Source organism: Megalobrama amblycephala, linkage group LG8 (assembly GCF_018812025.1).
Source record: "Megalobrama amblycephala isolate DHTTF-2021 linkage group LG8, ASM1881202v1, whole genome shotgun sequence".
Taxonomy (NCBI): Eukaryota; Metazoa; Chordata; class Actinopteri; order Cypriniformes; family Xenocyprididae; genus Megalobrama; species Megalobrama amblycephala.
Window position 1 is genome coordinate 34,746,151 of NC_063051.1, and position 25,772 is coordinate 34,771,922.

Consider the following 25,772-nt stretch of genomic DNA (forward strand, 5'->3'; position numbering starts at 1 on the left):
TTTTAAAATTGAATTTTATGAACTAAGCAGCTCGTAAACATACTTTATCACTAGAAAAAAATAAAATATTCCATTAAACATGAAAGTATTATGCAGTCATTTAAGACATTTTTAAGCCTTTGGCCTTAAACGGTTCTTTAAAATTGTGTCAAGAACCCTATAGTTCTTTATACTGAACTTTGTTTTTTAAGAGTGCAGATTTCAAAACATTTAAAACATTGTTGTCACATGACCTCATCGAGTTCTCTATCTCATCCAGTTATCTTTTGGGAAATCAAAAGTTATTTTGCATTTTGAATAGTTTTGTGTAAAACATGATTGAATTCAGATAATGAGTCAAGAAAGTGACAACAGCTTATTAACAGTTTTCATTATTGCTTTTGAACATTGATGTACGTCTTAGGTCAGGCCTCCCCCACCAGTCCCAAAAAAACCTGATCAAAGAGGCAAAAACAGTCCAGCGAGACGTTCATGTGACTTTTCTCCAACATGTGAAGATTACCCAGAGATCCAGCGTGTGCCGCAGGCGTCCCCTGTGATTCCCCCTCATCCCGCTCCATCAGAACCCGTCAGAACGACCCGTCTGACTCCTGCTCCAGCTCTGATGTGCCTCTGGATCAACACCTGTATGAAGACATTTCAGAACTGCTGGACGGCCATCAGGTGATCAAAAATGCACAAATAGTGGTCATTTTTAGCAGTATATCTTATTTTATCAGACTTCTGTCATCAAATGTTTTGTTCTGTAGTGCCATTTTTGAAGTGTCCAAATACATTTTGGAGGATGCTTTATTTTATTTCTGTTCACATTGCACAATTAATAATTCATTTTGGTGAATCTTCAGGATGGAGGAGATGTTTGCGCAGCGAAGGGGAAACGTTACTCATCCTCCAGCTTGACGGTAAAAGATCTCCACACTTTCTTAAATCCCCATCAGTGATGCTGACATCAGGTTTGATGTGGAATGATTTTGTCTCGTCAGGATTTTTGTGATTTTCAAGTCAAAAGTGGGCTGTTGCCAGGTAGGTTCTCAAACATCTCAAACAGCTTTCACTTCTCTTTTGGATCTGTCCATATCAACAAATGCATGAAAGTCTAAAAAGAGGAGGGATTTAATTTTTAAATGGCATCTAACAGCCAATGTAAACTCTATCATAGTAAGTGCCATATTTAATCGTTGATCAAACGAGAATATCAACTAAAACAAGTTATTGTATAACATACTGATTTGCTGCTCAAGAAACATTTCAGATTATTATCAATGTTGAAAACAGTTGTCTGATTCAGATTTCTGTGGAAACCGTCATACATTTTATTTTTCAGTATTCTTTGATGAATAGAAAGTTCAAAAGAACAGAATTTACTTGAAATGCATTACATTTACATTTACTCACCATAAAACCTGACAATTTTTATTTTATTTTATTTTATCTAGCAGTTTTTAATTTATACAACAGAAAGTGCATAGTCCATTCCATGACTGCATGACTGTTTATATATATATATATATATATATATATATATATATATATATATATATATATATATATTTAATACTATAAAGCTGCTCAGTCTTTTGTATAAAGTGCTATTTAAATAAATGTGCTGAACTGGTGCAAACATCCACATCGCTATGATCAGATGGTTTCTTGCTGCTGCCACCAGTGTCATTTCTGTTGTGTTTATTTTGTTATTGAGAGGAAAGCGTGCAGTACATACTACATATTCTATCGAAACGCTTCTTTCAGCAGCGCGGATGGCGTCGGGATGTTAAGCGAGCTCTCAGGTTCAATGCATTTCCTGAGTTTTAACATGGCCAATTTTGCAAACAGCATGACTCTTGTCGATCTCCTTAGTGGTTTATTTATAGTTGAAGCCAAAACGAGTCCACACTTCCGCTCTGTAGCTATACAGGAGAGCGGAATAATTCTATCGTCTTGTGAGCTGGGTTTGCTAATGCTCTCCGAGTCAGTTTACGTTCTGAGATAACTCTGACATCTAGCGGTTGGATTTTACACAGTCTGGGGTTTAAACTGAACACAGAGCCACAAATCTTGGATGTAAACAAATAAATAAACATTGATACAGTGTTTTTGAGAATCGATATCGCCAAACATGATATCGCAATATTCACGTGTATCAATATTTTCTTATTTCTTATCCCTATTTCTTCTTCACTTCTGTAGGTTGGGATAATCTGTTTGATGTCGACCATAAGAAGCAGGAAAATCAGTCCAGGTAACCTGCAGTCTTTAGGCCCCTATCATATATCCGGCGCATTTATCATTTTCACGTCCTGTGCCACGTTGTTTAAATAGCAAATGTAATCGCGGCCATCTGTTCGCCCATGGGCGTGCTGGTCCAAAAATGAGGCATGTTCAGGCTCGCTGTTGGCGCGTTGCTATTTTGAGGCAACTGAAATAGACTGCACTGCAATATTTTTTTGGTTATTTAAAGAGCGAGTTAGTAATATGCACCTATAGGGGGTGCACAACGCACGTACACTCTGCTTGTTACACACACACAGGGAAGCGCAGCAGCACTCAAAATTACAATGTAAAATATTATTATTGTGTGCATAAAGATAAAAATGCTTTGGTGGAATCCGGCTCATCCCGTAGATGGAGCAGATCCGTTTCCTCACTAGGGAAGCGTTCAGTTTTTCCCCTTGCAAATTCCGCCATGTAAATAACAAATCTGCTATGGCGCAAATACAACTGGCTTTAAAGGGAATGGGAGATGAGACTCTGATTGGTTTATTGCTCTTTGCGCCCAAAACACACCCATGACTAATTAAGAGAATAGGGACAACCCTTTTAGACCATATGCGTGCCATGCCGACTATTTTTCCCGTCGTTAAACTAGCAAAAGTGGATTCGGAGACGCCCTAAGTGCACTTGTGCCGTGAAAGTAAAAACGGCAGCCTTTCTCAAGGCCCTCGCACTGTTCTCACGGCCCTCAGCCTCGTCCTGCTTGCCACATACCCCCAATCGCCCCTCGCAGGTGGACAGTGACAGTTCCTCCATGTTCGGACAGTCAGCAGGAGTCCCCCGTTCCCTGCTCCTCCCCATTATGGCAGATGGCAGCAGGCTCCGGCCCACGGCGAACGGCGGCGACTCCTCTGCTCCCTCATGGATGAAAGCCACTCCTCCACAACCCAGGCCTCTGGCAGCAAGTTCGTTCATCCCCCCGGCAACTCATTCCAGCCAACCGCCTCGAGCGTCCATGGCGGCAGACTCTGCACAGCCATGCTCGATGGCACAGTGGATTTCCCACAGTGGCGAGGGCTCTATGACCTCCTTCCTCCAGGGCTTAAGCATAAAGGCTCCCCTTTATGCTTCCGATGCTCCTCCGTGAGATACGAGACCGGTGCAGTGCACAGGTGGCTCTCATTAGAAATCACGCCACAGGCCTCACACCATTCTCATTGCCCTCAGCCTCGACTTGCTTGCCACATACCCCCATCGACCCTCACAGGCTGATGACAGGGATGAGAGAGGAAAAAAATTTTTGTCCGGTTCCCAAAACGCACTGCCATCCGGTCCTCCATCAGCTGGGTGAACTAGTCCGCGATGCCTGATGGCAATGCTGGCTAGCCCTCGATGGACGGCTCGACACTCCTCCACTGCCTGGTGGACGGCTACTGCTCCTCCAGTTTCAGGCAGTCAGCAGGAGTCCCCTGTACCCTGCTCCTCCCCATTATGGCAGATGGCAGCAGGCTCCGGCCCACATCAAACAGTGGTGACTCCTTCATTCCCTCACAGACGGCAGCTGCCCCTCCACAACCCAGGCGGCCGGCAGTGAGTTTGTCCATCCCCCCGGCAACTCATTCCAGCCCACCGCCTTGAGCGTCCATGACGGCAGACTCTGCACAGCCATGCTCGATGGCACCGCCGATTCCCCACAGCGGCGAGGGCTCTTTGACAGCGCGTTCCTCCTTCCTTCCAGGTTTCAGCACCAATGTAGCAAGGTATATTGTTCAGGGAAGAAGGAGGCGGGAACCAGCAAACATTCTAAATGCTTTAATATATCAAAATAAACAAACACAAAATGAAAGTACAAACAGCAGCCCCTCACAGACGACTGCCGCAACCATATAAACAAAACATAACATAAATAGTCCAGACCTGGTCCTCTGTGGTCCTTCACTGTCATCACTCCTCCTTTTATGCTCCCAGAGCATCTCCGTGAGAAACTCGACAGGGATGAATCTTGGTCCAGTTCCCAAAATGCACTGCCATCCGGTCCTCCACCAGCTGGGTGAACTAGTCCGCGATGCCTGGCTTTGCTGGATAGCCCTCTGTGGATGGCTCGACACTCCTCCAGGTTCAGGCAGGAGTTCCCCGTTCCCTGCTCCTCCCCATCATGGTGGACGGCAGCAGGCTCTGGCCTCGGCAAATGACGGCGACTCCTCCGTTCCCACAACTTTGAAAAAATAACTCAGATATTTTGCGTTACTTAGCTCGTTACTTGAAAAAAGTAATCTGATTACATTACTTCTAATGCATTACCCCCAACACTGGTCAAACACGACCTGTTTCAGTGTCCGTCTGCTTTCTCTCCTAGACTGTTTGCTCAGACAGTTCACCGGATCAGATCAGGAATACAGCTCTACCAGCATGTTCTGTTTCAACGTGGCACCAGCATGATGAACTACATCACTCAACTGAACTGCATCGCAGACAAACTAGACAAGACGGTGAAGAACACACGCATTGCAGGCATCACGGGCGGCACCACAGGGGCCATCGGAACAGCAGCTATAGTCGCAGGCATCGCTCTGGCACCCGTGACCTTCGGAGCGTCGCTGGCAGTGTCAGGGATCGGCGTCGGTGTGGCCGCAGCCGGAGGAGTCACTGGAGCGTCGGCCGCCATCCGTAAGAAAGTCAAAAAGACTCAGGACAGGAAGAAGGTGGAGAAAATCCTGAGAAACTATCAGTCCCAAATGGAAGACATCGAGGAGTGTCTGAGGTTCATCATCACCGGGATGAAGCACCTGAGAAGATTTGAGCTCTCAGGGATTGCGGTCAGCGATGATGCAGCAGATGTCGTGAGGCTGGTAGAGCAGATCGGAAACTGTGACGTCATTGACACTCTGAGTGAAAACACTCGTGCCATTCAAGCTTTCGCTTCAGATCTGGATCTTCAATCTGGTACTTCACTAAAGAGGACACACAGAGGCTGAAGAAAGACTCCCAGAGTCTGTTCACCGCTAAGGTTCGAGAGGTGGCTCTGAAACTCAAAGAGAACATTGACCAGCTCATACGTATTAAAAACATGTTTCGCTGATCAGCTTTAGAAGAGAGTTTCTGTGTTAAAGAGCGCATCAAATCACATGATGAAAGTCCAGCTCTGATTATAAGGGTTTATGGTAGCACATGAAAATGAGACATTCTCACCCTAGAGAGCGTTTTATCATACCTCCCTCAATCAAGATACTTTCAAGTCACCTTTATTTCAATAGCACTTTATACAGTACAGCAACTTTACATTGATAAACTGGAAAACAATGATTGAATGATGCAAACAGAATTCAGTTCTGCTGTAAAGCAGCTCTAAAAAGAAAATAGTGTCATTATTCAGCTGAAGTCAGTTCAGTGTTGATTCAGTTCTGTTCAATGTCTGAGTTCAATGTCAGAAATGTCTGATTTGTTTTCTTGGAAGAGAAAGACTGTAAATATTAATTGATGTTAATTTAATTTAATTTTTTTCCATCTTGTAGCAGCATGTCATCAAAAAACAAAAAAACAAAACAAAAAACAAATAAAATGTTTTATTCTCATGTCATTAAACCACTTCAGTCCTCTCTAGATTTTCAAGAAATTCCTTTATATATAAAGAGTTTCAACCATAGAGTCAAAACATATGGAAGACAATGTTGGTAAATGCTTGTTACTGACGTAAGTGAAAGTGTTTTGAACTGAGAATCCACATATTCTTCATAACTGACATTTGTATAGAGAAGCTCGTGTCTCACACCCTGCAGACAGACAGAAACAAGACCTCGAGCATTAAACATCTACAGAAGATGGCAAACGTAAGTGATTTAACTTAACATCTGTGTATTTCTTAGAATTTAATTTTGCCGTATTCTCAATTTTGCTGTAATTTCAGTGGGTTCTAAATGAAAATCTAGGGTTCTAGGGTTCGTTTTATGCCAAAAAAAGGTTCTATATAAGGAGAAATGTCTTAAATGAATGCATAATACTTTGATATATGTTTCAGTTTTTTTCAAGTGATAAAGTATGTTTATGAGCCATGTAATTAATCAAATTTTAAAAATAAATAAACAAAATCCTTAAAATTGATGGGAACCCCTATGAAGCACCTAACAGAAGCTTTTAAGCTTCTATAGAGAACCTTTTCTTCCAAGAGTAATGATGATATTTGAATGTCATACTTTATATGTTTAATACACCATTTACATTTCTATATATTATCATTTTAATAGTATAATATTATAATAATATTATGCATGATACTCTAGACTCTACAATGCCATTGATATGCATCACAATTTCACTGAAATACTTATTTTAAAAAACTAAAATAGAAGAAGTTCATTGGGCTCAAAGTGCCTTTGACCGAGACCCTGAAGATCAGGTTCTTCCAGCAGTTTTGAGTTATTTCTGATCTGTTCTACAGCCTTCTGCTCCTCCTCTGCCAGCAGCACGAACTGTGCCTCCAGGGGCCCAGAAGGTGAGAACATCATTATTCTTTATTTGATTATCAGGATATTTAAGAACATTCAAGCTTTTGATTGTGTAGGTCATAGCTTATTGAAAGTGAAAGACTTTCTGCTGTGACAGACTGATGAGTGATCAGTGCAACCAGTCAGACTAGTTGATTATAGAACAGGGGTGTCAAATTCAGTCCTACAGAGTTTAGATCCAACCTGCTCCAACACACATACCTGTAGTTTTCAAATAAGCCTTACAGACTGAATCTGGAGCTGGATTAGGTGCATTTAATTAAGGTTTTTGTGCCCTTAAAGGATTAGTTCACTTTCAAATAAAATTTTCCTGATAATTTACTCATCCTCATGTCATCCAAGATGTTCATGTCTTTCTTTCTTCGGTCAAAAAGAAATGGAGGTTTTTGATGAAAACTTTCCAGGATTATTCTCCATATAGTGGACTTCACTGGACTCCAAACATAATAATAAGAAGAGAGCTATTTCAAGAAGAGCATTTGTGGTTAAAAAGTATATAATTTTTATTTTTTTTAGAAAATGGCCGATGATTTCTCTAGATAAGTCTCTTATTCCTCGTCTGGGATCATGTAGAGCTCTTTGAAGCTGCACTGAAACTGACATTTGGACCTTCAACCCGTTGAACCCCAGTGAAGTCCACTATATGGAGAAAAATCCTGGAACGTTCATGCCATGTTGTATCACTGTAATTATCATATTCTTGTTAAAAGCATTCACATTCTCAAAGAACTCGTAATTATAGCTTGTTGAATTTTCTGTACCACCTGACTGCTGCAGATTAATTTAGGAGTTGATAATGTTGCCACAGAAATGCATAATTCCCAGTCCGAGGATGTGAACAGCTTTAAGTAGAACGTCACATGTTGATGACGTCACAGTAATTACGGACCAGGGTGGTGAATCCTCACGGTTCATTTTAAATTTGGTGGGAGAGTTTGAGTTAAACATATAAACAGAATAATTAGAGCCCGAGCATTGATGGTGTGAGGTATTGTAATTGCGGTCAATTATTATTCTCCAAAATGAATTGCATTTTTGAGGGCCTAAATATGCTCGAAAACTCATGAAACTTTCCAGATGTATCAGAACTGGTGAAAATGTACGTCTGATATGGGTTACAGAATTAGGTGTGGCAAAATGGCTCAACAGTGCCACCTACAAAATTTCAATTAAGCGCCCTCCACTCTACGTTTCACTTACAGGTATGAAATTCGGTAGACACATGTAACAGCCCATTACCTACAAAAAAGTCTGAAAACCAACAGGAAGTGAGATATTTTAAATTTTCTCTACCAAATTTTTGGAGTTTTTCCCATTTCCAGATGTTGTATTTTAACAAACTCCTCCTAGAGCTTTAATCAGATCAAGGTCATATTTGGTCCGTCTAATCTAAAGGCCTTTGCGCCATTAAATTGTGAAGATCTAGGCAGCGTCCAAAATCGCGTACTGTTGAGTAGGTACTATATTTGAATTTAAATTCACTGCACGACCATTGAAAAGGTATGTTCTATAGAGTATGAATGCGTATAGTATGAATTAATTCGGACGTACTACATCTGCCCCAAACTTCACAGGTTTGATAATAGTACTGGCCTGAAGACATCTACTTGGCAATATTCAATTTCAGTCAAAGCGCCACCTGTTGGCAGCAGGAAGTGTGGCACTTTGAAATGACTTGCCATAATTCTCCTGTATTTACTCACTTACATGCATGTCGCTCACTGTTCACTGTTTTACTAAGGCCAGCAGGTGGCGGTGAGCCCGGGTGCGAGGGCTCTTTCATCGCTGCTTGCAGCTTTATTTCAATTTGTTTTGTTTGTAATATATATCACACATTTTTGCTGTACATTTTATATGAAGTTTAAATACGTTTCATAGGAAAGAAATGTGTTTATATGCTAGTGATGTGAGAAACTATCAGTCCCAAATGGAAGACATCGAGGAGTGTCTGAGGTTCGTCATCACTGGGATGAAGCACAATACAGATTTCAAAGCAACTTTACAGTGATAAACTGGAAAACAATGATTCAATGATGCAAACAGAATTCAATTCTGCTGTAAAGCAGCTCTAAAAAGAAAATAGTGTCATTGTTCAGCTGAGCTCAGTTCAGTGTTGATTCAGTTCTGTTCAATGTCAGAAATGTCTATGCTCTGTTTTCTTGGAAAAGAAAGACTAAAAATTGAATTCATGTTAATTTCGTAATTTCTTGTAGCAGCATGTCATCAAAAAAATTTAATAAAATGTTTCATTCTCATGCCATTAAACCACTACAGTCCTCTCTAGATCTTCAAGAACTTCCTTTATATATATTTATATATAGAGTCAAAACATATTGAAGAAAATGTTGGTAAATGCTTGTTACTGACGTAAGTGAAAGTGTTTTGAACTGAGAATTCTTCATGACTGACATTTTTATAGAAAAGCTTGTGTCTCACACCCTGCGACAAGACCTCGAGCATTAAACATCTACAGCAGATGGCAAACGTAAGTGATTTAACTAATACTCTAAACTTAACATCTGTGTATTTCTTAGAATTTAATTTTGCTGTAATTTCAATGGGTTCTAGATGGAAATCTAGGGTTCCTGACTCAATTTTAAAGAGCGCTTTATTCCAAAAAAGGTTCTATATAAGGAGAAATGTCTTAAATGAATGCATAATACTTTGATATATGTTTGTTTTTTCAAGTGATAAAGTATGTTTATGAGCCATTTAATTCATCAAATAAAAAATTTTTTTTTAACAAAATCCTTAAAATTGATGGGAACCCCTATGAAGCACCTAACAGAAGCTTTTAAGCTTCTGTAGAGAACATTTTCTTCCAAGAGTGATGATAATATTTGAATGTCATACTTTATATGTTTAATCCATTTACATTTCTATATATTATAATTTTAATAGTATAATATTGTAATAGTATTATGCATGATACTCTAGACTCTACAATGCCATTGATATGCATCACAATTTCACTGAAATACTTATTTTAAAAAACGAAAAGAGAAGAAATTCATTGAAGACCAGGTTCTTCCAGCAGTTTTGAGTTATTTCTGATCTGTTCTACAGCCTTCTGCTCCTCCTCTCCCAGCAGCACGAACTGTGCCTCCAGGGGCCCAGAAGGTGAGAACATCATTCACCTTTATTGATTATCAGGATATTTAAGAACGTTCAAGCTTTTGATTGTGTAGGTCATAGCTTATTGAAAGTGAAAGACTTTCTGCTGTGACAGACTGATGAGTGATCAGTGCAACCAGTCAGACTAGTTGATTATAGAACAGGGGTGTCAAATTCAATTGTTTAGATCCAACCTGCTCCAACACACATACCTGTAGTTTTCAAATAAGCCTTACAGACTGAATCTGGAGCTGGATTAGGTGCATTTAATTAAGGTTTTTGTGCCCTTAAAGGATTAGTTCACTTTCAAATACAAATTTCCTGATAATTTACTCATCCTCATGTCATCCAAGATGTTCATGTCTTTCTTTCTTCAGTCAAAAAGAAATGAAAGTTTTTGATGAAAATATTCCAGGATTTTTCTCCATATAGTGGACTTCACTGGACTCCAAACAGTTGAAGGTCAAAATTACAGTTTCAGTGCAGCTTCAAAGAGCTCTACATGATCCCAGATGAGGAATAAGAGTCTTATCTAGAGAAACCATCAGCCATTTTCTAAAGAAAAAAAAATACTTTAAACCATAAATGCTCATCTTGAACTAGGTCTCTTCAGTGTAGACACTGCTAAGTGTATTACTGCCCCCCACAGGTCAAGGTTTGAACTAAATTGTCATATACTTGCACTAGCATATTGAATATGACAATTTAGTTCAAACTTTAGCCTGTGGAGGGCAGTAATACACAATGACTTGCCATAATTCTCCTGTATTTACTCGCTTACATGCATGTCGTCCGCTGTTCCCTGTTTTCCTAAGGCCACCAGGTGGCGGTGAGCCCGGGTGCGAGGGCCCTTTCATCGCTGCTTGCAGCTTTAATTCAATTTGTTTTGTTTGTAATATATTACACACATTTTTTGCTGTACATTTTATATGAAGTTTAGTTTTATAGGTAAGAAATGTGTTTAATAGTTTATATGCTAGTGATGCGAAAAACAAAACTTTTCGAAACTTTGAATCAATTGAACCAATTGTTTTGCAAAATGATTCTTTGTTTCGAAGCGCTCAAAACGCTACACACTGGTGACCCCTGTTGGTCAGAATCGTATATAAATGCAACAAAAACTCAGTCTAAACATACAAAAAACACCTTTTACAAACCAATTGCAAATGTATTATTGAAGGTGTGCAATCTATGAAATCATTAAAAGTGAAATGGCTTTATGATATCTGTTATTTTATTAAATTGTTAGGCTTGTTTTGTTTGTTTCAATAATACTTTTTTCTTCCATTTTAGTAAACAAAGTTGTCTACAAATTAATAAAATTGATCTGAGATAAGATAAAAATCATATATAGACACTGGTTCTTGGGTTCACAGAGATTTTTGCATTTTCAAAAACTTTCACTTTGGCATTATCAAGGTGTGTTCGTTTGGAATTCGCCGATAGGCAGCTGTGGCCCTCAGGAACTGAGTTTGACACCCCTGCTGAAGATCATTATAAAAATGTTCATCATTCTCATTGCAGTTGGTGGGGATGAATGAGTCTCCTCAGGGCGGAGAGCGCCACCCACTGGCTGCTGGGCCACACAGCAGCTATCAGAACTACTACAGTGCACAACCAAAAATGGAGGTAATGCCAGACAGTTACTAAACTCTGTAGAAAATTGAAAGAAAACTTCAGTTTAATGGATAAATGGATAAAATAGTTGATTGCATTATTAATGAAAGGAGCAGATGTTTTTGAGCAGATTAAACTCACTTATAGCACATGACCTATAATACTTATTCATAAATAAATACTGATGTTTTGAAGTGTTAAAACATGAGCGCATTGTGTGTTTCCAGTTCAAAATACAGAGGAATATCTTTGTCATCACAGCTCCGCCGGATCAGTTGGCTGGAGGATATCAGAACTGTGGCTCACAGGTATAAACTTATTTACTTTCCGGAAACATTTTCTAAAATTCACCTTATAAAAATACATTAAAAAAATACATTATAAAGTCTTAAAATCAGTCACGTCTGATCATCATCAAGTGTCACTTCTCATGTCTGATGTGTTTGAATCAGCTGGTGTTTTGTCGTCTGAAGTTCACCTCAATTAACTATCAAAATCATCCACTAATTACCACAAACATACATCTGTTGGTTTAGCATCTCAAACCTGTAAAGTGTGTTTCTGCATCTGTTTTCAGTTGATTTGATATTTTGTATGGAATGTAAAGACATTCATATTTATAAGTGTGACTGAGGTGAAGAAAGATTGAAGACTGAAGCTTTGCTCTCTTTCCATCAGGACAAGAAAAGCCCATGGAAGGGGAACAATTTCAGTAAGAGACGAATTACACAAAACGCTTCATGCCACATTTAATGCCTTTTTTTGAAATTATATTGAAATGTATTTGTCTACTGTTTGAGTAGGAGCTTTATGATAAGAAATTAGCCTTTTTGATAAGAAATTAGATTTTTAGCCTTCTAAAACCAACTTAATTATCCAGCAGATACTGGAATAATAAATGTTAAAGGGATAGTTCACCCAAAAATGAAAATTAATTGAAACTGCATAAACAAAACAGAACGGAACACATGCAAGCTACAGCAACAATGGAGGCCTACATAGACGAGAGATTGTGTGAAGAGGTTAGAAAGTACCCTCATTTGTACAACTCTAGCAGGAAAGAATACAAAGATGTTTACATGGGTTGTAACTCGTGACGAGAGATTGCTCAAAACTGTGCATGTGTCGAACGCCTGTATACATGTACGAGTCAAATGAAGTATACTTTCCACGGCTGTGCGTTCGACTGTACGCGTACACCAGCGTACGTGTAAAAAAAGGATACCCAGTGCTTCAGGGGTTACTCTTTTGCCGTAAATCAATGCGTACGACCGTCTGCTGTATAAGCTAGTTATTAGTTATTAGGCCTTTATTAACCCTCTGGAGCCGTATATATTACTTTTATGATTGATGGATGCACTTTTTTGGGCTTTAAAATCTCGCCCCCCCATTCACTACCATTATAAAGCTTGAAAGAGCCAGAATATTTTTTAATATAACTTTGATTGTAGTCATCTGAAAGAAGATAGTCATATACACCTAGGATGGTTTGAGGGTGAGTAAATCATGGGATAATTTTTATTTTTGGGTGAACTATCCCTTTAAGGCTGAATTATTTTGTCTTTTTGTCCTGTAATGGTAAATGTGGACTTTTTTTGTGTCAGTTTCCACACTTTGTCACTGAGACAGAAAATGTATGTTTGTTTATTTCAGGAGGATCTACAGATCACTCAGGGGTTTCAGATTCCAGGTAAAGTAAATTCCTAGATTGGTAATTCTGATTTTTTATTTTTTTGCATGCTTGTCACACTTTAATGTTTCAGATTATCAAACAAAATTAAATATGAATCATAGATAACACAAGTAAACACAACATGCAGTTTTTAAATGAAGGTTTTTATTATGATGGGAAAACAAAATCCAAACCCACATGGCCCTGTGTGAAAAAGTGCTTGCCCCCCTGCTGTTAAAACATAACTTAACTGTGGTTTATCACACCTGAGTTCAGCTTCTCTAGCCACACCCAGGCCTGATTACTGCCACACCTGTTCGCAATTAAGAAATCACTTAAATAGGACCTGCCTGACAAAGTGAAGTAGACCAAAAGATCCTCAAAAGCTACACATCATGTTGAGATCCAAAGAAATTCAGGAACAAATGAGAAAGAAAGTAATTGAGATCTATCAGTCTGGAAAAGGTTATAAAGCCATTTCTAAAGCTTTGGACTCCAGCAAACCACAGTGAGAGCCATTATCCACAAATGGTGAAAACATGGAATAGTGGTGAACCTTCCCAGGAGTGGCTGGTCGACCAAAATTACCCCAAGAGCGCAGCGACGACTCATCCAAGAGGTCACAAAAGACCCCACAACAACATCCAAAGAACTGCAGGCCTCACTTGCCTCAGTTAAGGTCAGTGTTCATGACTCCACCATAAGAAAGAGACTGGGCAAAAATGGCCTGCATGGCAGAGTACCAAGACGAAAACCGCTGCTGAGCAAAAAGAACAAACGCTCGTCTTAGTTTTGCCAGAAAACATCTTGACTTTTGGGAAAATACTCTGTGGACTGACGAGACAAAAGTTGAACTTTTTCGGAAGGTGTGTGTCCCATTACGTCTGGCGTAAAAGTAACACAGCATTTCAGAAAAAGAACATCATACTCACAATAAAATATGGTGGTGGTAGTGTGATGGTCTGGGGCTGTTTTGCTGCTTCAGGACCTGGAAGACTTGATGTGATAAATGGAACCATGAATTCTGCTGTCTACCAAAAAATCCTGAAGGACAATGTCCGTCCATCTGTTCGTGACCTCAAGCTGAAGCGAACTTGGGTTCTGCAGCAGGACAATGATCCAAAACACACCAGCAAGTCCAGCTCTGAATGGCTGAAGAAAAACAAAATGAAGACTTTGGAGTGGCCTAGTCAAAGTCCTGACCTCAATCCTATTGCTGTGGCATGACCTTAACACTCTGAGGTCTGAAGGTATCGCCGGCGATACCACCGTGGTTTTTTCTTATCAGTGTGAAAGAGAGTCAAAATACTCCGTCAATGTTGCACATACAATTAAGAGTTATACACCATTTTAATCTGTGGAATATCTTCTTTCATTTGTGTACACTCAGAGTAAAAACAAAATGTTGTGCTCTTTGTAAAATAAAGAAAACTAACATGATGCGTGATCTCTCCTCTCCCTCTGAACGAAGTCCAATCTGATAGTTCTTAGAAAATGAACTGTAACTTAGTGAATACTAATGACAAAAAAATTACACTTATGTCTAAAAAAACGTTAAGATGTCAGGTTTTAAAACATGTAAGTCAAATCGAAAACAAACCTTCTGTGTTTATGTAATCTGTATGAAAAGAGAGCCATGTCAGAAGTCTGTGATTCAGCTCATTATCCGCTAATGCGGCCACGCCCACGGAGCCAGCGCTATTCAGACGCAAATTCAGAGGCAATACATGCATTCATCGTCTCAATCGTGTATTTATTGCCTTCAAAAGTGTTTTGAATAGCCATATTTAGCGATCTCTTGCCTCTGTTAGTTCCTTGATTGTCACATGATATTCCTCTTCTTTTACTGAGGCATTTGTGGACAAAAGGGGCAGAGCGCCCTCTGGCTGCAAGTATGAATGATGAAAACACAGTATCCAGCACTCATAGTAATGACAATAAATATAGAATAATAAATATTATCTCTGTATAGAAAATTGATATAAACATATGAGAATCCATCAATATTTCTCCAAATGTGTATGCTTTTAAGCATATTAAGAAATTATGGTCAATATAAGATTTTAAGAGTCAAAATGTGAAGCTTGAGTCTTAGATCTTTTTAATGATGTATAGTTTGTCAACTGCACATCAACATTTAGGCTCTATAATATAACAAATATAGTAGCCTATATGAAATGCCCTAGAGGTAGGAATGTTCAGACGCTTTGCATCACAGAAATACATTATATTTGAAAGTATATTAAAATAGAAAACCATTATTTGGTTAGAGACTTGAGACTTCTTTTAAAAACATTATAATGGCATTATAATGTGTTCAATCTTTTGACTGGTAGTGTAATTTAACATAGGCCTATACAAAATTTTCTTCATATCATGTGCAATAATACGTGCATGCATGAGATCACAAAAATCATGTTTTTTTTTGTCCTGAGTGGACTTTAATCCTGTTATTAGCATGATCACAGAGGGTTTTTTCACAGCCTACCTGACTGAAAGGCCTCATTAATATGCAAGTCATTTCAGGTCATTATTATTCAATTCTTTTGTCTTCTCAGGTGAGAATCACCCATTATACATGAGGATTCCCGCCTCCTCGCATACTGTGTTTCTTGACCAAAAGTGTCTTAGAAAATTTAAATCTCTCTATTGTTTTATATGAAGGAGTAGGAAGGATAATTTTTACTTCATTCTGAAGCAAAAACTCTAGTCTACAACCTCCAATACCTAGAAGTCTTATGAACACAGATTTAATATACTTTTTTTGGCCTTATTTCAGTGACTTAAGTTTTTTGTTTTTTCAATAACCACGCATAAACGTTATTCCTTCAAAAACACAAACATGTACATACATGTTCCTCACATATTATTGTAGCCTAGTTTGTGCTGAATACAGTGTAATGACACTTTTGTCATTTATATGTTTATGAACAACTGAAAAAAGCACAAATGTCAGGGCATGTCAAAACTTCTCCAGGGCCCCAAAAATCCTCAGACCCCTGAGGGTTAAAAAGGCAGTTCATGCTCGAAAACCTTTCCAATGTGGCTGAATTACAACAATTCTGCAAAGATGAGTGGGCCAAAATTCCTCCACAGCGCTGTAACAGACTCATTGCAAGTTATCGCAAACGCTTGATTGCAGTTGTTGCTGCTAAGGGTGGCCCAACCAGTTTAGAGGGCAAGCCCTTTTTCACACAGGGCCATGTGAACAAAAACCTTAATTTAAAAACTGCATGTTGTGTTTACTTGTGTTATCTTTGATTCATATTTAAATTTGTTTGATGATCTGAAATATTAAAGTGTGACAAACATGCAAAAAAATTAAAAATCAGGAAGGGTGCAAGCACTTTTTCACACCACTATATATATATATATATATATATATATATATATATATATATATATATATATACATATATATATTACAACAGAATGACGAGAGCCTGGTTAATTTATGGTGCAACTCAATTTTGTCTTTGCAGGGCAGGTGAAAGTTTTGAAAAAACTCTTAAGCGCTTTGTTTCTCATCTGCCATTTTGTGCAAACTCTATGCAAAGACATATCTCTGAGCTACATGAAGTGGCTGATAGCCTGGACAAGACACACAAAGGGACGAGAATCGCTGGCATCACAGGCGGCACCACCGGAGCCGTGGGCGCAGCGGCAGCCGTGGGCGGCATCCTCCTGGCCCCCGCGACTATGGGCTTGTCTCTAGCGGTCGCTGCGGTGGGAGTCGGGGTCGCAGCCGCTGGCGGGGTCACAGGGGCCTCGGCTGCCATTACCAAGAAAGTAAAAACAAATCAAGTCAGGAAAAAGGTGGAATCAGTCTTGAAAGAGCACCAAAAGGAGATGAATGACATTGAGGACCACTTAAATAATATCAACACAGAGATGGAGAAACTCAAAAGTGTGAACGTGAAACCTGCAAAGATCGTGAAGCTAGTCGAGATAGCAAGTGGGACATCAGGTGCCCTCAGCGTGATGAACAGATCCTCAGGTGTGATTCAGGGCTTTGCCCTTGGCATGGATCTTTTCTTCAATGAAAAAGATTCCCAAAAACTCAAGAAAGGGTCAAAGACCAGATTTGCCCAGCAGATCCGTGAGGTGGCAGAACAGATTCAGGCTGGTCTAACAGAGCTGTTGGACATGAGAGATAAACTGATCTTAGAAGGGATATGAGGCGTGATACTGTAAAAACTCTGTATAATGGTGGTGAATGACTTGTTGCTTCAGTAATGGTCGCTAGAGGGCGGCCTTGTGCAGTTTCTTATAATAACTTTGCATTCTCTTGTGTAGCCATGTATTCTAATGCTGTATCTTTACAAAAGTGTCAAATAGTAATACATTTTTTTTTTTTCTGAAATTGAATTGCTGTTTGAATTACTATCATTCATGACATTATTTCTCCATTCCATAATTAATAATTGGTAACACTTTACAATAAGCTTTAGTTAACATAAGAACGATGAACATTACTTCTAATCTTAATGTTAATCTCAGCATTACTAATACATTATTAAAATCAAAAGTTGTATTTGTTTACATTAGTTAATGCACTGTGAACTAACATGAACAAACAATGAATGACTGTATTTTTTATTAACAAAGATTAATAAATACAGTAACAAATGTATCGTTCATTGTTAGTTCGTGTTAGTTAAAGGGTTAGTTCACCCAAAAATGAAAATAATGTCATTAATTACTCACCCTCATGCCGTTCCACACCCGTAAGACCTTTGTTCATCTTCGGAACACAAATTAAGATAAATCATATCTTAATTTGTAATCTCAGTGAGGCCTGCATAGCCAGCAATGACATTTCCTCTCTCAAGATCCATTAATGTACTAAAAACATATTTAAATCAGTTCATGTGAGCACAGTGGTTCAATATTAACATTATAAAACCACGAGAATATTTTTGGTGCGCCAAAAAAACCAAAATAACGACTTATATAGTGATGGCCGATTTCAAAACACTGCTTCAGGAAGCTTCGGAGCGTTATGAATCTTTTGTGATGAATCAGCGGTTTGGAGCGCCAAAGTCACGTGATTTCAGCAGTCTGGCGGTTTGACGCGCGATCCGAATCATGATTCGATACACTGATTCATAACGCTCTGAAGCTTCATGAAGCAGTGTTTTGAAATCGGCCATCACTATATCAGTCGTTATTTTGTTTTTTTGGCGCACCAAAAATATTCTTGTCACTTTATAATATTAATATTGAACCACTGTACTCACATGAACTGATTTAAATATGTTTTTAAATGGATCCATGGAATTCATCAAAAATATCTTAATTTGTGTTCTGAATATTAACGAAGTTCTTATGGGTGTGGAACGACTGAGGGTGAGTAATTTTTTGGGTGAACTAACCCTTTAATATTTTAACTACACACACACACACAAAAAAAACAAAAAAAATGCTGAGTTAAAAACAACCCAAGTTGGGTTGAAAATGGACAAACCCAGTGGGTGGGTTAAATGTTTGCCCAACATGCTGGTTAGTTTTATTTAACTCAGCTATTGTTTAAAAATTACTGTATTGCTTGCTTAAAATGAACCCAAAACATGTTTGAAATGAACATTTATTAATATGTTTAATTAATAATAATAAACATTTATTAAATTGCTTATTAATAAATTAATGTTAAACTCTTCTATAATCTTAAAACTCTTAAAATCAGTAATGTATTTGTATTATCTAATTTAATCCGGTGTTTTCTGTTTCCTTTCTGAGCGCTTCGCGCATGACCCACATCCCATGAGAACGTAAATATTTAGGTACTATTTGTCTGCTAAACACTGACAGGTTCAGAAACCAATCAGCATCCAGACACAGGCGGAGTGATCCGAGCAGATTAGGTGCGGCGGAAGCACACTGTGTGGGTGTGATGTGTGCGTATATAAGCGGAGGCACTGCCATTTCTACGTTTTCTCTCTCATGCGCTCCAGTCTCTCCGCACGCAGATCTCCCGCGGCAATCATGGCAGTGTAGCGGCTTGCAGCGGCAACATCAGCAGCGGCAAATCCGGCAGTGCAGCGGTCAAGTGCACTGGCTCTATTTGGCAAAATGGCGTAAGTATATTTCACCACCTGACGCTTGATTTAGTGTTATAACAATACGTATGTCATAAACTCAACCAACTTTTGAAGAGCTGTTATTACTAACCCAGTTTGATGTTTAACAATATTGCGGTGTTGTTAAGTATAGTCTCCGTTTGTTTTGGTTCGTCAGACGGACACGCGCTAATCTATAATATAAACAATCGGAGTTTTCGATCGAGAAGCGGCAACGTGGCACCACAAAATGGCGCGCGCGCTTCTTCCGCGTGACCGCGGCCGCATGCCGAGCGCTGGAAATGGCGCGAGGTCGTCAGGGACACCTTCATCTCGCGCAGGAACCAGGGGGCGGGGCTTACCGTTCTTATGACCAAATTAGGAAATGTTGTCGGGATGGGCGGGGAAGATCCTGCCTAGAGGGAATTATAGATGTGTTAAATATAGTGTCAGTAGGAGGAGTTTAGGGTAAATATTAGTGAAGTAAATTTGAGTTCCTCTAATTTTTTGATAGGGTGTTTTTACTTGACTAATCTGGAATGCCTTAAGGCAGTTGAGACTGGATAAACTGGTTTATAATGCCGGTAAAGTTTAGGGAAGTTTTTTCTCTGAAATACTTTAGTTAAAACTTCCCTCAAGCAAGGGTTGGGAATTAAGAACCAGTTCTGCTTTAAAATAAAACACTTTTCATGGTGTTCAGCTTTGAGTAACGCCTGCATTCATCCACTGTGCTCATAGTAGGGCACAAACCTTAAGAAAAAAAATGTGATTTTCACTACTCTCAAAGTGTATGATTGCAGGAGGGAAAAAAAAGTGTGTGGTATATATATATATATATATATATATATATATATATATATATATATATATGTGTGTGTTTGTATTGGACATTATGGAGCAACATATTTTGTAAAAATAAATCATAAAAGTGGTTAATTTTGTATAAATCTTATAAATGTATGAGGTGGTGAGGGGTAAAAGGCACACAGTATTCAAACAAATACTTTAGCTAAAATAATGTTTTAATAATGACTAGGTTCAATACTTGTTGAAAAGAATCACTAATTAGCAAAGTTTGCACTATTTTCTGTTTATTTTGATAAAATTATATTTTGTTCAATAAATATACTGTCATTAAAATAGACCTATGTTAATATAAAAATATATTTTAAAAATACTGAAACAAAATTACTTCATTATGAAAGCATTGAAGGAGGTCCCATAATATTTAATATAGATTTACAGTAGTAACAATAAATTATAATTTATTATGATATGCTTAATATAATATTTTTAAATATGATTGTTTCATTAAATATGGGTATTATCTCTAAGATGGATACAGAATTTGATATTTGCTATGTGAATCTAATCATGTCATATCAACAAATGGAAAAGTTAGCCAGCTATTCATTATCATGTTAATTATTGTGCCTTTTGCCCCAACATCAGGGGCGCTTTTTACCCCAAATACCATACTTTCACATATTCTTCTGTTATTGAAAAACTGTTGCTTGAATTACCTTGAACAAAACTGAAAATCACTAAGAAGACCTTTATCTGAAAATATAAACATTCATTTAATAGATTCTCATTTGCTTCTTAAATCAACATTTTAAAAAATTAGATCAAACTGCCTCAGAATCAACTCTGCGTTGCTGCCTGCGATCGTGTCGAGGATCAGACAAATTTGCACGTGCGCTCTGAAAAGCGGATGTTTAGGAAAGTGCTGCGGCAAGTTTGTGTGCCATCTAGTGGTTTAGAGGAAAATAAAATCAAAGGCACCTTTTGTCCCGCTGTACCCTACTATAATAAAATATGCAAAGTCATGAACTATTAAGTGTCACAGATTTGGTAAACTCTTGCCATTTCTTATTTTGGACAACAGGCTCTCGCACTCAAAGTCTCATTTCCACAAGATGCGTTGATCTCCCTAATGTCTGGTTTCTTGTCTTTCAGGTCCCTTGTGGCAACCACCCACAGCTCTGCTGCTATAGACAGCATAACCGCACCGTTCACCCGCTCACCAGAACCCCTTTACCATTACGCTTCCCCTCTGACCGTCTGCCATGTCCGTGGTGTCTCAGATGAGTTTGGAGGACGTGGGGGCCCTGCTCCTGGGGCCCTCATCTTTGATGGCTGACCCCTTTGGGCCCCTTCTGGACGAAGATGAGGAGAGCGCTCTATCCGAGGGGTCGTCGTCACCCCTCTCCTCTTCCTACGCTGAATCTTCCTCCTCTCTCTCGCTCCTCTCTCCCTCTCCTCCCGCTTCTGTAGGGTGTAAGTCAGAGCTGCTGTTGCTCTCCTGGCTTCCTGCGTCTGAGCTGCTCGGTGCCCAAACGGAGCCAGAGCAGAGTAAAGGTGACGACTTCATGCACTTACACTTTGAACGACTTCACTGCACACACACTGAATGACTTTACTGCATGCACACGCACACACACACACACTGGGCAACTTCAAGCTTCTCCGGGAAACTTCAAGATAAATCACATTAATATGCAAAAATGCACTTTATTTGAATTTGTGACTGGTTATGGTGTTGCTCAACTGAACAGAACCAGGGTTATTGTAGTATTTATAGTATTTAAAACCATAAGGCATTTTCATTGTTTCACTTGGAAATTTATATTTATTTATGTACTTGACTAAAACTGAAAAAATAATTCATAAACTATATATAGACATATTTAAAAAAAAAAAAAAAAAAAAGAATAAAAATGTCTGAAACACAAATTACGAAAACTTTAATGTAAATATTAATTCAAAATATTAATGAAAATCACAATAGTATGCTAAAAATATTTAAATAACACTGAACAGAACCGTTCAATGCTCTAAAATCATTGATTTTCATAGATTTATTAGTACTCTTTGTAGGTGAACACTGCGTTTTTGTTGTGTAATTATTCCGGTTAATAAACGGTAGCTCAAATGAGTGTTTTCCAATTAGTTTTCTGGAATACGTCCACGTCTGCCATTGTTCAGCTGTCATTGGTTGAGCTTTACTTTTTAAGGAGTTTTTCTCTGCTACCAATTAATAGTTTACTTATAGTTGACTGAACTGGAAAATCCATTTCATTATCCATCACTGATGCAGTGGGATCCAGATAACAAAATTAATTTTGTTTAATAAAGAATAAAAATGAATCAATAAAGAAAATGGATACAATGTTGAGATATAATATTTTATATATATATGTGTGTCTCTTATGCTCATTAAGGCTGCATTTATTTCATAATAAATACAGGAAAAACAATATTATTGTGAAATATTATTACAATTTAAAATTATGGTTTTCTATTTTAATATGCTTTAAAATATAATTTATATATAAAATATATAAATAATTTATTTATATATTTTAGAGCATATTAAAATAGAAAACCATAATTTTAAATTGTAATAATATTTCACAATAATATTGTTTTTCCTGTATTTATTATGAAATAAATGCAGCCTTAATGAGCATAAGTGACTTTGTTCAAAAACATTAAAAAATAGTAATGTTTCCAAACATTTAAAGGTCGAACAGAATGATCCATTGTGTCACAGTGATATTTGCTGCTAGACTCGTTGTAGGAGACAAAAATAGATAGACGTGTGGTTTTGACACCTTTGGAAAGAAGACGGCAAAGCTAGCACTTTTCAAACATATCTTACATCGTGCAAAACATGTAACAATAGTACCGAGAGTGACTGATTCTGAGAAACATTATCGCTCAGGCAATACTTGGAAAGCGTCCAGTATCTAACAGAACACGAGTACCAAAATATCTCTTAACATATAGGAACATTTGAATGCAACAAACATGTTCTACCTGAATAAAATAAAATAGAGCAAAAGATAAATCATAAATGATAATGAGTAAATACTTGAATATATGAATACATGAATTTAAAGATAAAATTGATAAATAAATCATAAACTTAAATAATTCATCAATCTCAATAAAATTCGCTCTATACTCCAACAGGTGATGCGTTTTCGGGCATGGATTGGATGTCGGAAAAATTAGACCTGAATGACTTCGACCTGGATTCTCTCATCGGTTCATATGATTCAGACGAGCCTCCCAGTTCTCCAGAAGAGCTGCTGGCCTGCCTGGATACTGACATGGATCTGGACCTCGATTCCCTCCCGTTCAGCTCATCCGAACTGGGCCTGACGTTGCCTCCGCTGCCCCTCGACCTTCCCCTCCCAGAACCGCCGCTGGAGCCTGTCGAGATCAAGTCCGAGCCTCCTTCTCCAGCGCGGTCTCCTGATTCGGCCAACACCTTAGACCTGGGAAGTGAGGTGTCCGTGCTTCAGGCTCCAGGAATCATGCTGACTCCATCCCACATCGTGGTGGTTCTGGCCCCGAAAGATGAGGCAAGCAGCACCGATGATTCCTCCGACAGCGACAGTGGGATCTCCATCTCCGGATCCCCGACTCACCTACCAGATACGGCACCCTCGCCGAAGCCCGCAGGCTCCTCCAGAACCAAACCCTACTCCAAACCCGACCCGGACGCCGCGGCAGTCGCTACAGGCCGAGTGAAGGCCGGCCCCGGCGCTCCGAAAGTGGTGGAGAAGAAGCTGAAGAAGATGGAGCAGAACAAAACGGCAGCGACGCGGTACCGGCAGAAGAAACGGGCCGAGCAGGATACACTGAACTCCGAGTGCGCCGACCTGGAGAAGAGAAACCGCGAGCTGGCGGAGAAAGCCGAGTCCCTCAGCCGGGAGATCAAGTATCTGAAGGATCTCATGGAGGAAGTTCGATCTGCCAAAAACCGCAGGAGCAAAGCAAAAGTCCAGGATGCCGTCGGCTCTAGTTAGGCTCGATGCTTCACCGTCACGTTTCCCCTGATGATCACAAACACTGCACTAAACTCTTTCACTGATTCATCCTCCCGTTTCCACTCGATTTGTTTATCGTCCAGTAAGGGGCCTCGTTGTTTTGAGTTGTTACACTGAATCTGTTGCTGTAGTGCTTGTAAATAGGCTTCACATGTGCTATTTAAAACTAGCTGAACATGCTGAATCTGTCATGGTGTAGTGTGTTGGCTTGTAAAATCTCTTTGCTGTTTTCTATTAAAGACGCCATCAAACTCAATTCTTCTGTCGACTGTTTTCTGAGTGTTTGTATCAAGATGATCAGATTTGCAAGGTTTTTGTAACACAAAACCTACTGAGATTTTACTGAGATATATAACTTAGATCGGTTACAGTACGTCAGATGTAAGTACATACAGTGCTGGATTATGTAATCAGATTCCAAAAATTCCAAAGATTGTTTTATAATACCCATCAGACTACAGTTACTTTATTATGTGATTGCTTAATATTTACAAAATGGCACAAATTATTCAATTCACTCATTTTAATTTTGTCTTAAATAGTTGTTTAAAATACATTTTTAAAATGCATTTTTATATTTTAATACCTTTTCAGTACCTTCACAAACCCCAATGCTCTTCATTTTGTTCATGATACATTTTCAACACAATTTTGTATTTTTATATCACTATAGTACAAGATTATCCTATTCAAATCTGTTATGCAATGCAAGTATGATGTATAAGAAATCAAGTAGTCTGATTACCTAAATAATCCTAAAATCTGTTATTCACACACACACACACACACACACACACACACACACACACACACACACACACACACATATACTGTGTATATTACCAAAGTGATTACTTTGAATTTTAATGTCATTTAAACATTATTAGTGATTCTGCTCACAAGTTTCACACCCCCCTTTGCAGAATATGCAACATTTTAATAATTTTAACAAAATCAGGATCATAAAAATTGCATGTTTATTTATTACTGTCCTGAATAAGCTATTTCACATAACAGATGTTTACAGGAACTAAACAAAACAAAATGACTGAATTTATAAAACTTTCCCCATTCAAAAAATGTACATTCCCTTGAATCTGAACTGTCATTACTGGATTGATCCACGACTGTTTTCATGTTTTGCGATAGTTTGCGAGTCCCTTGTAGTAAAAAAGGTAATTGCAACTTTTTATCTCACAATTTTTTTTTTCTCAGAATTGCAAGATTTAAACTCACAATTGCAAGTTATAAAGTCAGAATTGTGTGATAAAAACTTGCAAGTTTATACTTCTGACTTTATATCTCACAATTGCAACTTTGTGTCATGCTATTCTGACAAAGAAATTCAGAGTTGGGAGATATAAAATCGCAGTTACCTTGTTATATACTTATTAGTATTTCAAAGTATTCTAAAGTATTTTGATTAAGTTACACAACTTGGGTAATCTAACAAAATACATTACAAATTACTTTTTAAAGCAATGTATTTTGTAATCTGTAGTGAAATACATTTTAAACCTACCCAGCCCTGTGTGTATATATATATATATATATATATATATATATAATCAATCAACAATCAATCAACATTTATTTATACAGCCCTTTGCAACACTCAAGGTGAACCAAAGTGCTTTCCAATAAAAACAAAACAATGTAAACAAAAATTAAAAAGCAACAAGAAAATAGTCAAGTCAAGTCAAATTTATTTATATAGCGCTTTTTACAATTTGTAATTGTTTCAAAGCAGCTTTAC

General features: G+C 38.3%; 3 protein-coding genes and 1 long non-coding RNA gene across 5 annotated transcripts; 3 read left to right on the top strand and 1 right to left on the bottom strand.

Moving 5' to 3' along the window:
* The first annotated feature begins 431 nt into the window (after positions 1–431).
* Positions 432–17,684, top strand: LOC125274433 (apolipoprotein L3-like). Of its 2 annotated transcripts, XM_048200847.1 has the most exons (12): positions 432–663; positions 846–902; positions 984–1,023; positions 5,962–6,038; positions 6,647–6,700; positions 9,133–9,198; positions 9,780–9,833; positions 11,352–11,456; positions 11,672–11,752; positions 12,123–12,156; positions 13,098–13,134; positions 16,599–17,684. In XM_048200847.1, the coding sequence occupies exons 4-12, from the start codon at positions 6,030–6,032 to the stop codon at positions 17,293–17,295; spliced, it is 1,137 nt and encodes a 378-aa protein (XP_048056804.1). In that variant the 5' UTR covers positions 432–663; positions 846–902; positions 984–1,023; positions 5,962–6,029; the 3' UTR covers positions 17,296–17,684. The 2 variants fall into 2 exon arrangements, with proteins under 2 accessions (XP_048056804.1, XP_048056805.1); XM_048200848.1 differs by lacking the exons at positions 9,133–9,198; positions 9,780–9,833.
* On the top strand, positions 1,559–6,032 carry LOC125274436 (apolipoprotein L domain-containing protein 1-like). Its single transcript, XM_048200851.1, has 2 exons — positions 1,559–2,239; positions 4,568–6,032. Exon 2 carries the CDS (start codon positions 4,647–4,649, stop codon positions 5,184–5,186), a length of 540 nt encoding a protein of 179 aa, XP_048056808.1. The 5' UTR covers positions 1,559–2,239; positions 4,568–4,646; the 3' UTR covers positions 5,187–6,032.
* On the bottom strand, positions 16,751–19,461 carry LOC125274437. The gene is made up of 3 exons (XR_007186248.1): positions 19,288–19,461; positions 17,039–17,253; positions 16,751–16,888 (listed from the first exon to the last, which is right to left on the bottom strand). It is a non-coding gene; the product is annotated as an uncharacterized LOC125274437 (long non-coding RNA).
* On the top strand, positions 19,038–24,272 carry atf4a (activating transcription factor 4a). The gene is made up of 3 exons (XM_048200849.1): positions 19,038–19,193; positions 21,135–21,536; positions 23,154–24,272. Exons 2-3 carry the CDS (start codon positions 21,245–21,247, stop codon positions 23,993–23,995), a joined length of 1,134 nt encoding a protein of 377 aa, XP_048056806.1. The 5' UTR covers positions 19,038–19,193; positions 21,135–21,244; the 3' UTR covers positions 23,996–24,272.
* Positions 24,273–25,772: the final 1,500 nt, after the last annotated feature.

What these genes read in the sequence shown, in the direction of transcription:
- LOC125274436 (XM_048200851.1), top strand. Translation starts at nt 4,647, where the DNA reads ATGATGAACTACATCACTCAACTGAACTGCATCGCAGACAAACTAGAC.
- LOC125274433 (XM_048200847.1), top strand. An exon ending in ATCTACAGCAGATGGCAAAC is followed by an intron (nt 9,199 to 9,779) that starts GTAAGTGATTTA and finishes TCTGTTCTACAG; the next exon opens with CCTTCTGCTCCTCCTCTCCC. An exon ending in ATGGAAGGGGAACAATTTCA is followed by an intron (nt 12,157 to 13,097) that starts GTAAGAGACGAA and finishes TGTTTATTTCAG; the next exon opens with GAGGATCTACAGATCACTCA.
- atf4a (XM_048200849.1), top strand. Translation starts at nt 21,245, where the DNA reads ATGTCCGTGGTGTCTCAGATGAGTTTGGAGGACGTGGGGGCCCTGCTC. An exon ending in GGAGCCAGAGCAGAGTAAAG is followed by an intron (nt 21,537 to 23,153) that starts GTGACGACTTCA and finishes ATACTCCAACAG; the next exon opens with GTGATGCGTTTTCGGGCATG.